The sequence below is a fragment of the Thamnophis sirtalis genome, unplaced genomic scaffold (assembly GCF_051295495.1).
Source record: "Thamnophis sirtalis isolate CommonGarterSnake01/CBP01778 unplaced genomic scaffold, rThaSir2_p1.2 scaffold_6, whole genome shotgun sequence".
NCBI lineage: Eukaryota > Metazoa > Chordata > Lepidosauria > Squamata > Natricidae > Thamnophis > Thamnophis sirtalis.
This window is the reverse complement of record NW_028261386.1, coordinates 26,479,060-26,493,679: the sequence shown is the minus strand read 5'-3', so window position 1 is coordinate 26,493,679 and position 14,620 is coordinate 26,479,060. Positions and strand designations below refer to the sequence as shown.

The 14,620-nt window shown below is 37.7% G+C and overlaps 1 protein-coding gene across 1 annotated transcript in view; it reads left to right on the top strand.

Moving 5' to 3' along the window:
* The first annotated feature begins 1,281 nt into the window (after window positions 1-1,281).
* PINX1 (PIN2 (TERF1) interacting telomerase inhibitor 1) overlaps window positions 1,282-14,620 on the top strand; it is a 36,459-nt gene continuing 23,120 nt past the window's right edge. The window contains 6 exon segments of the mRNA XM_014071691.2: window positions 1,282-1,422; window positions 3,107-3,216; window positions 3,925-4,017; window positions 4,686-4,764; window positions 5,516-5,608; window positions 6,037-6,110. Coding sequence (XP_013927166.2) covers window positions 1,404-1,422; window positions 3,107-3,216; window positions 3,925-4,017; window positions 4,686-4,764; window positions 5,516-5,608; window positions 6,037-6,110 — 468 coding nt within the window. The 5' untranslated portion in view covers window positions 1,282-1,403.

Below are 14,620 nucleotides of genomic sequence, written 5' to 3'. Positions count from 1 at the left end.
TTTGGGGAGTTGAAGTTCATTCATCTTAAAGTTGCCAAAGTTGGGAAATAATGCTGTGGTGCTTTGCTGCCATCCACTTCCAACTGTTGCAGCATCCCATGGTCACATGATCAAAATTCAGACGCTTGGCAACTGATAGCTATGACAGTTCCAATGTCCCAGGGTCATATGATCCTGTTTTGCCACCTGCTGACAAGCAAAGTCAATGGAGAAGCCAGATTCACTTAACATCTTTGTAAATAACTTAACAACTGCTGTGATTCACTTAACTATGGCAAGAAATGTCGTAAAATGGGGCAAAGCCACTTAACAAATGTCTCACTTAGCAACAGAAATTTTGGGCTCAATGGTGATCATGAGTGTAAGACTAACTATAGTAGTCTGCAGGTTCTGGGCTAGCTTCATAGCAGCCTGCCCAGAAGTTGAGTGGTTCTCCTCTGTCTGTCCTTGCCTTCTGACTCACCTATTGGATTCTTTCTCCATGGGTGAATGTGACTCCCATTTTACCAGCTTTTTGGTAATCAATGCTTTTAAAACCTCCCAATATCATATTTATTAAGCTATAATTTTCATTAATAGAACCAGATTGGTGCAGTGGTGGGACAAGGGAAAAGCCATCAGTTCTAGTCCCTCTTTGGGTACAAATCCAGCTGGGTGACCCTAAACTACTCACTCTCTCTCAATGACAATCCGCTTTCTGAAATCTTGCCCAAAAAGGTGGCTTGTCAAGGCAGTTGCCAGGAGTTATCACTGACTCAAAGTCACACACACACAAATTGTCATGACTGGTTTATTTGTGCTAGTTGTCTTATTGCACTATTTTAATATTTCATTTTCATTGCACTTTATGAAAGCATTGATATTTCAAAGATTGCAGATGTACAAACGATCAAAAGCTTCTCTTGCTTGGGAACTTCAAAGGCACAAATAGCGGACTTGTCCTTATGTGGATTTCAACGTCGGGAAGTTGCGCCTTTCGATATCAATTACAGGGAAAATTAGAGATCTTAATGTAGTCTTGGGTTGAGATCATCTGTTCTGCGGCCTAATCAAAGAAGGAACAAACCAAAGGTCCCCAAACTTGGCAACTTTAAGACTTGTGGACTTCAACTCCCAGATTTCTAGGAGAATTCTTCAGCGGCTGGCTGGAGAATTCTGGGAGTTGAAGTCCACAAGTCTTAAAGTTGCCAAGTTTGGAGACACCTGGAATAAACATTGCTTTTGGGTTTTTTGGCCACTCCTTCCGATTTACCTACCGGAATTATCTTTTTACGAAAAGTCCTCTCGCTTTTTCTTTTCTTCGCCTTCTTTTATCGGGCATTTAGGTTAGACGCCTATAAAGCGGCGGTCACGGACGTCATTGCGCGCCCGAAGTAGGGAAAGGTCCCCTCTTTTCCCGCAAGATGGCGATGCTGGCGGAACGTGAGTATGAAGCCGGTTGAAACGGAGCAGGTAGAAAATAGCGCGAGGTATGGCGGCGAAACTGGCAACCCACTCCCCGCTTCGTATATGCCAGGGATCGTTATGAGGGGTCAGTGATTTGGGTAGAGGAGCTATGATAAAGTGAGATTGAAACCTCTATCCAGCCAAAATCTTCCTTCCAGTATGGGACGATTAGGCAGATATATGATGCCCATAAGCAACGCATGAGAATGGCAGCTGCTTCGATATTTTTTTTCTCCCTCTAGGTTTCAAAAGCATTCAGTCTCCAAATCTTTGGGGTTTTTTTGAGGGGGGGGTTGGACTAAAAGACCTCCAAGGTCGCTTTCAACCCTGTTCCATCTTCTGCGAAGATCTAAAGCGGTATTCCTGCCCGTAGGACGACTAGGTTATGGCACAGAGTTATTTCCATCTTTGCTTCATTTAATGGCCGTCCAGATTTTCATAGCTACAGAACGTAATGTAGATTCCTCTGCTGTGTGTTTAAGCAAATCCTTTTTAAAACCACTTCAAGTGCTTAGGCTGCCCCCCCCCCAAAAAAAGGTATCAGAGGAGTTAAAAACAATATTGAGATAGGAGTGAGGGAAGCTTTAACGTTGTAACTTGCTTCTAAGTACCCAACAAACATTTTAAAAGGCTTGAGTTTGAGGAAGCCATAAAAAGTACTTCAAGGGGATTATAGAGGAAACTAGAGAGAAACTCACATTAAATGCTGTTGTCAGATTTATCAGTAAACAAGTGGGCAGTGCTGCGATATTAGTCAATGCAATATCTGGAATCAAAGAAGGTATCTGAAGAGTCATCTCACCCCAATGGGATTGGCCATCCCACCCACTCCAGCAAAAGAGGCTTGCTACAGACGCCAACTGCCAATAAATTTTGGCTGGTGACATCCAGGAGAAAAGGTTTCCCACCCTTTGGAAATGTTGACATCCAGGAGAAAAGGCTCCCACCTTTTTGAAATTTCTGCTGCCGGAAATAAGATCCACCCCAACCTTTTGGCCTTCCAGAAGGATCTTAAAAACTCACATTTCCAACTGGCCTGGGGTCCTACACTGTGAGTGGCTGATGTAGTACAAACAACACCCCACCCCTATGCCATTCATCCTCTTGATTTTTAATTTCTATTCCATGTTAATTTAATTGTTTCCAAATTATCTTTTTATATTTTGTAAGATGCCTAATATCTCAATAAAGAGATAGACAGCATATAAATTGTATAAATAAATAAAAATGCTAAGTTAGTCAACACTGAATTAGTGTTTGAGATCAGAACCATAATATACATTTCAATTATTACTATTTATCAGCAGCAATTCTTATTTCCTGTTCCTTATTCTTCATCAATCATTTTTCCTTTCTCTGAACAGATTTAAGGAATGCTGCAAATGAATTGTGAACATAGAGAGTCACAAAATTACTACAAAATGGCAGACTTGAATATGATATTAGCTCATTAAGCATTTGTCAGTAAAATGTTTAAAATGATTTGTCAATCATCCTGCTTGATTTTTGAGATTCCCAGTGTACTCATTCCTTAAATTGTTCTTTAAAAATCTTTACAGAAAAAGTACTTTGGTTAGGAGAAGCACTAATTGTGAAGAAGAAAGCCTTCCTATTTCACTTTTGAAAATATCACTAGATTTCACTTCATTTTCTCTTGTAGCACGTCACAAACTGAAATGGTCTGTGGATCCCCGGAACAGTACTTGGAGTAAAGATGAATCAAAATTTGGCCAGAAGATGTTGGAAAAAATGGGATGGTCAAAAGGCAAGGTAAATTTGTATGGTTGAAAATAGTTGCTTAAGTTTTCTTTGGTATTTTCAAGGTTCATTAGAGAATAAAATGTTTATAAAATAAAATAAGTATTGTAAAAGTTGCCAGAATAAGAAATTAAATGAGGATCATATGCCTCCTTGGCCTTCCTAACAAGGATCTGGAACAAATTACTTTTTAAATAAAATCTAAAGTTTAATGGAAACTGATTTCCCTTGGCATAAGGATTCTTGATAAATTTCCTGAAGCCACTATGCTGAATCCAGTTGTTAAATCTTGAAGATGTGCCTCAACTTGGACTTTCATTACAGGAAAGTTGTCCCAGTTAAATTCTTATATTTGTACTGCCTAATGAGTGCAAAGCTGATGCAAGCAGAAGCACTTTTTAGACCCATTTGTTGCCTAAGAATCAAGAATCATTGAGAAGTTATACCTCAAGAGTTTTCAGATTAGTAAGAGAAACCTTCCATCTCGTACAAAAGGAGCAACCTCAGGGACTCTCTTCCCTTTCTCTGCAAGTATGAATGGTTGATTTCTGATTGCTAGTTGTAGTATGCATGAGGTTTGTTTTGTTTTCTAATTATTTCAACCTGTTGAGAATAACTAGATTGAAAAAAATGCAACACAATGAAAAATAGATGCCCTTCTACACACTACAACAATTGAAGTTCTCCAAGACAGATCTGTTTCTCATTTGTTTCCACCAGGGGCTTGGGGCTCAAGAACAAGGCAGCACAGAGCATATTAAGGTTCAGGTGAAGAACAACACATTGGGATTGGGAGCATCTGTGAGCCAAGAGGTAAGTGGAGGTAATAGAATTGAAGCTGAAGCACACACACACACACACACACACACAAATCAGGATTTGTATTAGGTTTTACAGAAATAGAATTAAGTCTACAAATTTAGCAGATGTAAAGTTTATTTGATTTGGAAACACAGAAAGTAAATACAATGCATTTTTGTTTGGTTTGACATAAATATTTTCATATGGGACTGAATTAGTTGGCTGTTTATAATGATTTAGAATGTTGATAATTTTAGTGCAAACTGTTCAGTTCACACATTAAATCAACGTTGAAATGGAAGTGCTACAATTTGTACATGTATAAAATTATAAATATAGTTTATATTTAGCCATCAAATCATCATTGCAAGCTTTAGTTCCAAGTGCTGCTCTTAGTTCTCTGAACTGCTAAACCCCAAAGCTTCTGGAGGCTGCTATATCACATCAAGGATGTGTAGAATGTAGTGAACCACAAATTAAAGCAGCTTTGAATTATGACTCTTCTTGTTTATTTGGGAGTATAGATCATGGTTTGTATATCAAACTCAAATTCATGACAACTGATTTGGTAGTCTAAATTTGAATCAGTAGAACATAGAGGAGGCATGCCCTTTTTGTCATCTTTCCCTCATTACTGATCAGTTTAGATTGTAATCATTTGGTTTGTGTGTTGGGTGCAGGATAACTGGATTGCTCACCAAGATGATTTCAACCAGCTTTTGGCAGAGTTGAATAACAACTATACACAAGATGACCCAGGTAACATAATTCAATTTTGAGAGTAACTGGTATTGAAAATCTTAATATAAAATTACAGTATGTTGGCCACATGAGGTCACTATTGCTGTTTGAGAGCAAGCATGTGAAATCAAAGCCATCTCCTATCCTATCAGACTTGCCGAACGTTCAAATTTTGTGGGATTGGGGTTATGAACTTTGGATGAGGGGGCATTACTCTCACATCCTGTTTATAGTTTTACCAAAAGAGTGATGCTTGTAGTTGCTTGTAGTCTGGAGGAATGATCCTTTTGAGATCCTCATTTTGATGCAGACCTTCTTTACATCAAGATCACTTTTCATCTGAATTTGGCTTTTAATATTTGAAATGCCTTTGATCTTAGTGCTCGTTCACACACATTTCTGAAGCCTGAAAGAACATCTCACATCATGACAAACAGAGAAAAAGCTGCCGTTCTTCAGCACATGTTCTTCCTGTTTATAGTAATCTAAAGAAAAACTGAATTGTCCATTACCTGGCTGATTGGCAACAGGGCCAAGAAGAACACAAATCTCTTACACATGTTATCCACTGCTGGAACTTGAAGCAAGACTTATAATTTGAGAAACTCACTTTAAGAGTAGAAGCTGGGAGCAAGCTATTGTTATTGTAAGAATCCCTAAAGATGCACAGGGAAAACAAGAAATACCAAGGGGATGTTCTACATTGGAATTTAGTATGTCAGGAGGACTATAGATTTTGGCCTCATGTAATTTTCTTTTTGTATTCTAGAATCTACTTACAAAAATAGAAAGAAAACTTTTAACCTTGAAGAAAAATCCAAGATCTCTAAAAAACGTGTTCACTATGTGAAATTTGCCAAAGGTAAATTCAAATGAAACTACTAGTAAATGAAACCTTACATGAAAAAACTCATTAAAATGTTTCTAATGAGATCAGTACAATAACCACCTGAAAAAAATATATTTAAATATATCAAAATATTGTTAAGAATTAGAATATTTATGGAGAATGAGTAGCATAGGAAGGGTTAAATTTGAAGCTGAGGCATTGTGTTGGTACCTGTAGGATATTGAATGCAGTTGGTTTTGATGCACATTGCAGCTTTTACTTAAAGGAAGCAATTTTTCAGTGTTTCCTCCAACAACATCTAGGAGATTTTTTTCTGGTTTAAGCCTCATTGAAATGAATCAAACAGATAAAATATAATTTTCTTCTTCAAGAGCATTGATCTAACTTTATTCTATAAGAAAGCAATACATTGTTTTGTTTTTTCCTACAATTCTATCCAGGAAAAGATCTCTCTTCACGAAGTGAAGATGACCTATCCTGTATTTTTGGGAAACGCAAAGTCAAAAAAATGCAAGTATGTGATTTTACTGGATATTGTAGATATGTATTGGGCTGTGTGCTTTAAATAGTGATTTATTCTAATCATATACTTCTTTTCTGCTGTACATCATTTGAGAATTATACATGTTGCTGTGGCTTAGGTTACACAAAGGCAGCTCCAGGTCATATAAAGCCTTCCATCTTGAAATGGTTTCAGAGGATGCTCTTCCATGGCCTCTGCAGGGTTTTTTGGATGGGGAAAAAAAGCCTTTGAAAAGCAAAAGTACACCCATTGTTTTGTGTTTTTAGAGGGTCTGGAGGCTGCATGAGAGCATGGCCCTCTCACGCAACTTCTGGAGGCTGTGCAAGACCACACTCTTGCAGCCTCCACAGACTCTGAAAATCACACAAGAACAAAGTGTGCTTTTGAGAATAATTGTTGAATGTTGGTAAATGCTGGCATATCACCTAAAATATTATGCCATGTCATGGTCACCGTTACTGAGCTACTTGCAAGTAGATTATTAGTGTCCACTTATAAAACATAATAAAACACTAGGCACAGCACTCCACATTTTGTGTCATAAAACATAAACTCTAAACTTCCTATTCCTGTAAACCAACCTTGTACAACATGGTATGTTTCACCAGAAATACCATAATTCATAATCTGTTGATTGAAAATCATGGAAATATTTATCCATCCAGTTTGGGAACAATGTTGTAAATTTCCTGGAAATGCAGGTGATATTTCCTGGAAATGCAGGTGATATTTCCTTGATGGTGGACTTTGGAAACCATAATTTGCTGAGGAACTAGTATGAATCAATACTTGGGACAAGGTGATTAAATTCACATGTGAAAAGTGTCAACAGACAAAATTAGAAATTAGGCAATTTGAAAAGTTTGGGGTTTTTTAAACTTCTACTTTCTGGTGGATATAAAAGGTTGGAAAGTCTGGTTACCTTCAGAATCTTCTTTTAAAATGGCCAAAAATAAATATTTGGCCTCTGCGAGAAATTGAATATCAAACTAAGTATTCCTTTGGTTTTAACTATTCTAGCTTTTTTTCTGCTTGTAAGAAAGCCAGAGGCTATTTCAGAATAACTGAGGGAAGCAAATGGATTTTTTTTAAAAAAAAAAATTATCATTTCAATCATCATATAAATTTTTAACTGCTTACTCCCAGACTGCTTCCCTGGTTCCTGTTTTATGTCTTGGAAGCTGAGATTATGTAGTGATAGGAAAATTTATTTCATTCAGAAACTGTATTTCAGGTTAACTTTATTATGTAGACACACATACAGCTCTTTTTATCTAGTCTGGTATGTGGGATTGATTAGAAATAATATAACGTGGTATTAGACAATACCCATGAGCTCTTGGTATGTCCTTAGGATGTGGTTGAAGATTTGTATTCTTTGAAAGATTGGCATTAAATACACACCCTTGATTTTAAAATCTTGGCATAGATGAGTGTTTAAAAGATTAAAAGAATAGGAAATGCTGGATGAGAACATCCTTGTATCTCTTCCTGTCTAGATAGGAAGAGTCCTGGTGTCCATCAAGGCTTAGAGTTCTGTTGTCAATCAAAGATTAGCACAGCCAACATTTTCAATTTTAGTATCTAAGCCAGGTGGATCAGGTAAGGAGTGTTCCTTTGCTAATATGGTTTTCAGCCCATGTTTCTTGCTATCTAATTTCAAGAGATTCACTTCTGCTTTGTTGAATGTTTTATGTCCTCAAGAAGCTCCACTGCACCTTTTCTCTTCTTTGCATATTCATCAGCTCTTTCATTGGTTACAAAACACCAAACTCCTGTGGTTGCTTTTCAGTTCCGACGAGATTCAGACATATCTAGCCAGCACTTTAAGTGAACTCTTTAAAAAAAGAAATGCCAGCAACTGAGAACAGGCTTTCTCTGACTTCCTAAAGGAGGTGCCTGTGTGAAGCATGATCCTTTCTACCTTTTGCCCTCTAGATACATTGGATTAGCACAGTCTCCCTTAAAAAAATGAGATAAGCTTGCCAATAATAATGATATTTTTATATCTTAATCTTACTGACTTCCTGCATTACAGATCCTCTAAAACTAAACCTCTGAGCCTGACTCTTATATCATTTTTCCTGTGGAGGCAAATATTCATGTTCTTCTGTCAACCTCCAATTAAATATCCAGTGGTAGAATAATCTTCATTTCTTCTCTTATGTGAGATTAATTCTCCCCTTTTTTTTTTTACTTCGCTACAAGCTGACATTTGGCCTCCTTGTGAGTTGACAGCTTATTTCCTTTAAAACAAATTATAAGGCTAAGCGACCGTGTGTTTTGTACCTAGTTGGCGGGTGGAGGGGGATTTCTGTCATTCTTGATGTTCTTGCTATATACAAACCACAGCAAAGCATGAATATTTTTACATTCAGATTGTTCCCATTTTTTCTCAGGGAGATGGTGAAGCAATTGGAGTTACTGATTAGAGTTCCATCAAGGAACATTTTCAGTAAGAGGAGAATTGCTCAGATGTTTACTTTTATATTGTACTGAGCTAAACTAAATTATCTGAATTCTGGAGAACTACGGAAAGCCCAGTGATTAAAACCCAACCAATATCCCTGTCTTAAAAAAAAAAAAAGGTGGGAAGACCCATGAGCTACAGGGCAATAGTTCAACAACAATGCCTGGAAAGATTCTGGAGAAAAATGTTCTGGAAACATTAAACACTGAAAATAGCATTATCAAATAAGTGTTTCAGTTTGTCAAGAACAAATCTTGCAAAATTATTTTAATTTTTCATCTATTAACTTTCTAAAAAAAAACATGGAATGCATTAGCCATAATATAGCGTGACTATAATAAAGGAATAGCCTGTCTTGTATAAATGTATAGCTCTTAGAGAATATATGTGGTTTTCATCAAACAGGGAAACATTTTGGGTGTGCTTCCACAAGGACCTGTTCTCAATAGACTGTGTTTAAATATTTTTATTAATTATTTTGGTTTTAAAAATAGAAGAAATGTTTATCAAATGATACAAAATAGGATGGGATTTTTAATATTCTAGAATGGTCCCCAACCTGTGGGCCACAACCCACTAATTGGCCGTGAGAGGATTACAACCAGGCCACAGAAATGGCTGTCAAGTGCATGGCATATCCTCATTTGTGTGAGTGGCAGGCATGCATGCATGCCACTCATACAAATGGCGCTGTGAGTGTGTGTGCTTGTCTGTTATTCCCCCAGAGAAACCACCACCCCCACCAGTCCGCAAAGCCGGAAACATTGGGGAACTCTGTCCTAGAAGATAAAAATAAAAATAATCTTTGTAGCATTAAAAAAGACCAAAAATAACAATGAATTTTATCAGATAAATATAGAGTTCTTCATGGAAGGAAAAAAAAATCAAATATCCAAGTACTGAAAAGGGAGTATATGGCTTGGTGTTTGTACTTAGTGGGGGAGAAAGTAATTGGCTGCAAACAAGATAAGCCAGCAGTGTGGGGCAAATGCTAAAAAGACAAATATAATTGTACGGTATAAGTTTAGGAAGTAATCATTCCACTTCATAATCACATACTATGTATGATTTGATTTAAGTATTCAGAAAAAATTAAAACAGGATCAGAAAAGGGCGATAAGGATGATGGGAGGACTAAAAACTAAATTCTGCGAAGAAAAATAAAAAGAACCGAATATGTTTAACCTTGAGAAATTACAATGGAGGGCTGGATAATAAGTATTTTTCAGATATACTGAGAAGGATGTCACATCGAAATCACAGCATATTCTCTCTTGTACTAGTGAGCAGGCACAGGTTTCAGTTAGAAGAAAGCAGATTCCAAATGAATGTTAGAAAAAAAATCCCTTACATTAGATGTTAGGCTCCCTTTCACTGGCATATTCAAGCAGAGATTAAACAGCCATCTGCTGGTATACTTTAATACAGGTTCTTACACTGAAAATAGATTGAACTCGCAGACCTAAATCATCCCTTCCAACTATGATTCTGTAAAATAAAGAACCCAAAAAACTAAAATTATAATCAAAGTCAATCAAAAGGTACATTTTTCTAGACTTTTTAAAGGAAAAGTGGGTATTCAAGAACACCCTTAGGATGTATGTATTCCAGTCTGGGAGTAGTAAGAGAAAGTCATCTCCCATCTGCCAGGTAAGCAAACATTGGGCAGTGGAAGCATGTTTAGAAAGGGCTCTTCTGTAGATCTTGGTGAGGCAGATTCATAATGGAAGCAGTGGTTCCTCGGGTGGTCAGACCTTAAGTTAAACTTCAATATCAGTACTAGTGCCTAAGACACAGTGGCTCAGTGGCTAAGGCACTGAGCATGTCGATCAGAAAGTTCGGCAGTTTTAATCCCTAGTGCCCTGTTGTGTAACTGAGTGAGCTCCCGTTACTTGTCCCAGCTTCTGCCAACCTAGCAGTTCTAAAGCATGTAAAAATGCAAGTAGAAAAATAGGAACCACCTGTGGTGGGAAGTAACAGCGTTCCATGTGCCTTTGGTGTTTAGTCATGCCGGCCACATGACCATGGAGACGTCTTTGGACAGCGCTGGCTCTTTGGTTTTGAAACGGAGATGAGCACAACCCACTAGAGTCAGAAACAACTAGAACATATGTGCAAGGGGAACCTGTACCTTTACCAGTGCCTTAAACTGCACCCAATAATTGCTTGACAATTAGTGCAGGGTTTGTTTTTCCATTTGTTTTTGTTTTGTTTATTCATTTTTAATGAAATGACATTTTATTGGCAACGACATTTACCTGTAAGGAAAAATGATTCTTCATCATTTGTTGTCATTACTGTAGTGGCACTTATTTAATCATTAGAATAGTATTTATATTCATGGTATTAAAAATAGTAGTAGCTTAAGAACAGGAAAGCTGTGATGTCAAGGGTACATAAACTACATCTGGAAGAACGAAAGTAATATTTTTAAAAAGTCCCATTTAATGTAATTTTTCAAGAACCCTTCGCTTGTCTCCTTGGGGCCATGACTTGAATATATTTCAGGGCCGCCCAGGATCACAAGATGAAACAGGACCTTAGAAGCTAGAAGCTCAGTTTGGAATAGTGTAGAACAGAAAAAGATTCCCAATCAATAAGTCAACCTCAGAACACTTTGTTTGCATGAAAATATTACTTCAGGACTTTCTTCAGCACTTGGAAGGTCCTATTTCTCTGTAGGGCAGAAGAACCACCTGCAGCAGCCTAGTTAAGGCTTTTTAAGAGACAGTTGAAAATAGAAGCTTATTTTGGTTTGAATAGTGCTTTCTCTTGCTTTAAGCCAGGGCTGTCAAACTCCTGGCCAGGGGGCCAGATGCGTCATGTGCTGGCCACTACCACACTCAGTTTAGTGAAGGGGAAAAAAGTTCAATACATCATGTGATGGCACTGTGACAATGCGAGTTTGATACCCCTGCTATAAGCTGTTTCACTTTTTCAGCTACATCATGCATACAGAAGTTTGGGGTTGATGCAGTTTTCCAACTGGAATTCTAGCAGTGGACTGCAGTTCTTCTCTCTCATGTTTTTATAATCTATAATAAACTGTGATCTGAGAAATGACAGGCAGAAAAGTCAGGGAGAGTAGTAATCATTAACTCTTTTCATCAAGCAACATCTCCAGCATGGATTTTTTTTTAGTAGAAACTATGTGTGTAAAACACACACATCCTCCTACACCTTGTAATTTGCATGAGTTAGCAAACAGAATGCTGCATTTTCACCAGCTACTGCTTCTGGACTAAATGCACGTACATAAATACAGGATGTTGTCAAAGCATGAATAACTCTCACACACCCTGACCAGTTAAGGAAAGGTCACTGCTGGTACGGTAGGCATAATTATGTGAAATTATTCCGCATCGTTCCGTCTGCAAATCTGTAGTGGCTGTAGAGATGAAGAAGTATTCATAGGCTGTGATTGTGCACTTTCAGAGTAAAAACAACTGTACAAAACATATTGCTTATTTCCTAGTGACCAACAGAATTTATGTCTTTTCTGGATCTAATTTTATATTTCTCCCTTTATTTAAATTTGAATTTAAATTCAATATAATTTACATATAATAATTGTTTTTCTGGGGTTTGAAAACAGTTTTCAAATTGAAGCTGGACATTATTAGCATATTGATGGCACCTCATTATAAAATTTGAACTACCATTCCCAGCAATCTCCTTAAAAAGCTGTATAGCACAGGAGACAAAACCTGATCTCTTTGTGATACCATAAATGATCTGGGGCAAAACAATAATCTTTAATCAGTAAACTTCTGGAACCATTGCAAAAGACTGCCTGAATGACTGCCTAAATTCACAGAACAGTTGGAATGGTATTATAGTCAGTAACATGAAAAGTGGCTATGAGCTTTATTTATTTATTAAACTTGTATGCAAGTCCATCTTATCTAGAGGTGACTCTAGGCAGCTTACAATCAATAAAAGCTATAATGTAAAACATTAAAGTAATAAATAATAACACTAAAATTAATTTAAAATTAAGAAAGAGGGGAAAGAAGGGCACAAGATGCAACAGGGTCCTCCCTGAAGGTTAAGGTTAATGGAGCCCTGTCCATTAACCTTAACCTTCAGATTTAGGAAAACTAGTAGGCTGCATTTCTAGTATCCATTTTCTAGCATAGGTCAACCACTAGACAAAGCAAGTTCAGCACTTCAGAATAAAGTGAAACTAGAGTCTTGGACTTTAAGAGAGCTAATTTCAATAAACTTAGAGCTTGGGAAAAATTCGATGGATGAGAATCCTGAAGGGGAAAACAACTCAAGAAGCTTGGGAAATTTTGAAATATGAGATTACAAAAGCCCAGTCTAGCACAATACCAATGAAGAAGAAAAATAACAGCTCCCAAAAGAAACCAGCATGGCTGCATAAATAACACTCTGACAAATTGAAAGACAAAAAAGATAAGTATAAAAAGTGGAAATGGGGGGACATAACTAAGGCAAAATATCAGCAAATAGCCTGAGCATGTAAAGATAAGGTGAGGAAAGCTAGGGCTCACAATGAAGAAAGGCTTGCCACAAAAGTAAAAAATAACAAAAAAGCTTCTTCCAACATGTTAAAAACAAGTCCAACCTATCAAAAACAGCACCACAAAAATCAGATTAGGAACACAAATTGAAATAGGAAAGAAAATGGTAAGTGAGCACCTGTCTACCCTAGACGAGTTCAAATCACCAGGACCGGATGAATTACACCCCAGGGTTCTGAAGGAACTGGCAGATGAGATCTCAGAACCACTGAACTATATCTTTCAGAGATCCTGGAGCACCAGGGAACTACCAGAGGACTGGAAAAGAGCTGATGTGGTTCCCATCTTCAAAAAAGGGGGGGGGGAAACAGATCCAGGAAACTACAGACCTATCAGCCTGACCTCAATACCAGGAAAGATTCTGGAAAAGATAATCAAGCAACGAATTAGCGAACACCTAGAAGCAAACAAAGTAATAGCCAAAAGCCAACATGGGTTTGTCAAAAACAGATCATGCCAGACTAATCTTATTGCATTCTTTGATAATGTGACAAAATTAGTGGACCAGAGGAATGCCATCGATATAGTTTACCTGGACTTCAGTAAGGCATTTGATAAGGTAGACCATAACCTACTACAAGATAAAGTAGAAGAATGTGGGTTAGACAGCATCACCACCAGATGGATTTGTAACTGGCTGACCAACCACACTCAAAGTGTAGTCCTCAATGGCACTGCATCTTCATGGAGGGAAGTATACAGTGGAGTACCGCAAGGCTCTGTTTTGGGCCCAGTACTCTTCAACATTTTCATCATCATTTGGATGAGGGAATAAATGGAGAACTCATCAAATTTGCAGATGACACCAAGCTGGCAGGAATAGCCAACACTCCAGAAGATAGGCTAAAGATACAGAAGGATCTTGACAAACTTGAACATTGGGCACTATCTAATAAAATTAAATTCAATGGTGAACAGAGTAAGGTTCTACATTTAGGCAACAAAAACGAAGTGCACAGGTACGGTATAGATGGTACCTTGCTCAACAGTAGTAACTGTGAAAGGGATCTTGGAGTCCTAGTGGACAACCATTTAAATATAAGCCAGCAGTGTGCAGCAGCTGCCAAAAAAGGCAACACAGTTCTAGGCTGCATAAACAGAGGGATAGAATCAAGATCAGGTGAAGTGTTAATACCACTTTATAATGCCTTGTTAAGGCCACACTTGGAATACTGCATTCAGTTTTGATCACCACGATGTAGAAAAGATGTGGAGACTCTAAAAAGAGTACAGAGAAGAGCAACAAAGATGATTAGGGGACCGGAGACTAAAACATGAAGAACGGTTGCAGGAACTGGGTATGTTTAGTTAAATAGAAAGAAGGACTAGGGGAGATATGATAGCAGTTCCAATATCTCAGGGGTTGCCACAAAGAAGAGGGAGTCAAACTATTTTCCAAGGCACCTGAGGATAGAACAAGAAGCAATGGGTGGAAACTAATCAAGATTGAAGCAACTTAGAACTGAGGAGAAATTTCCTGACAG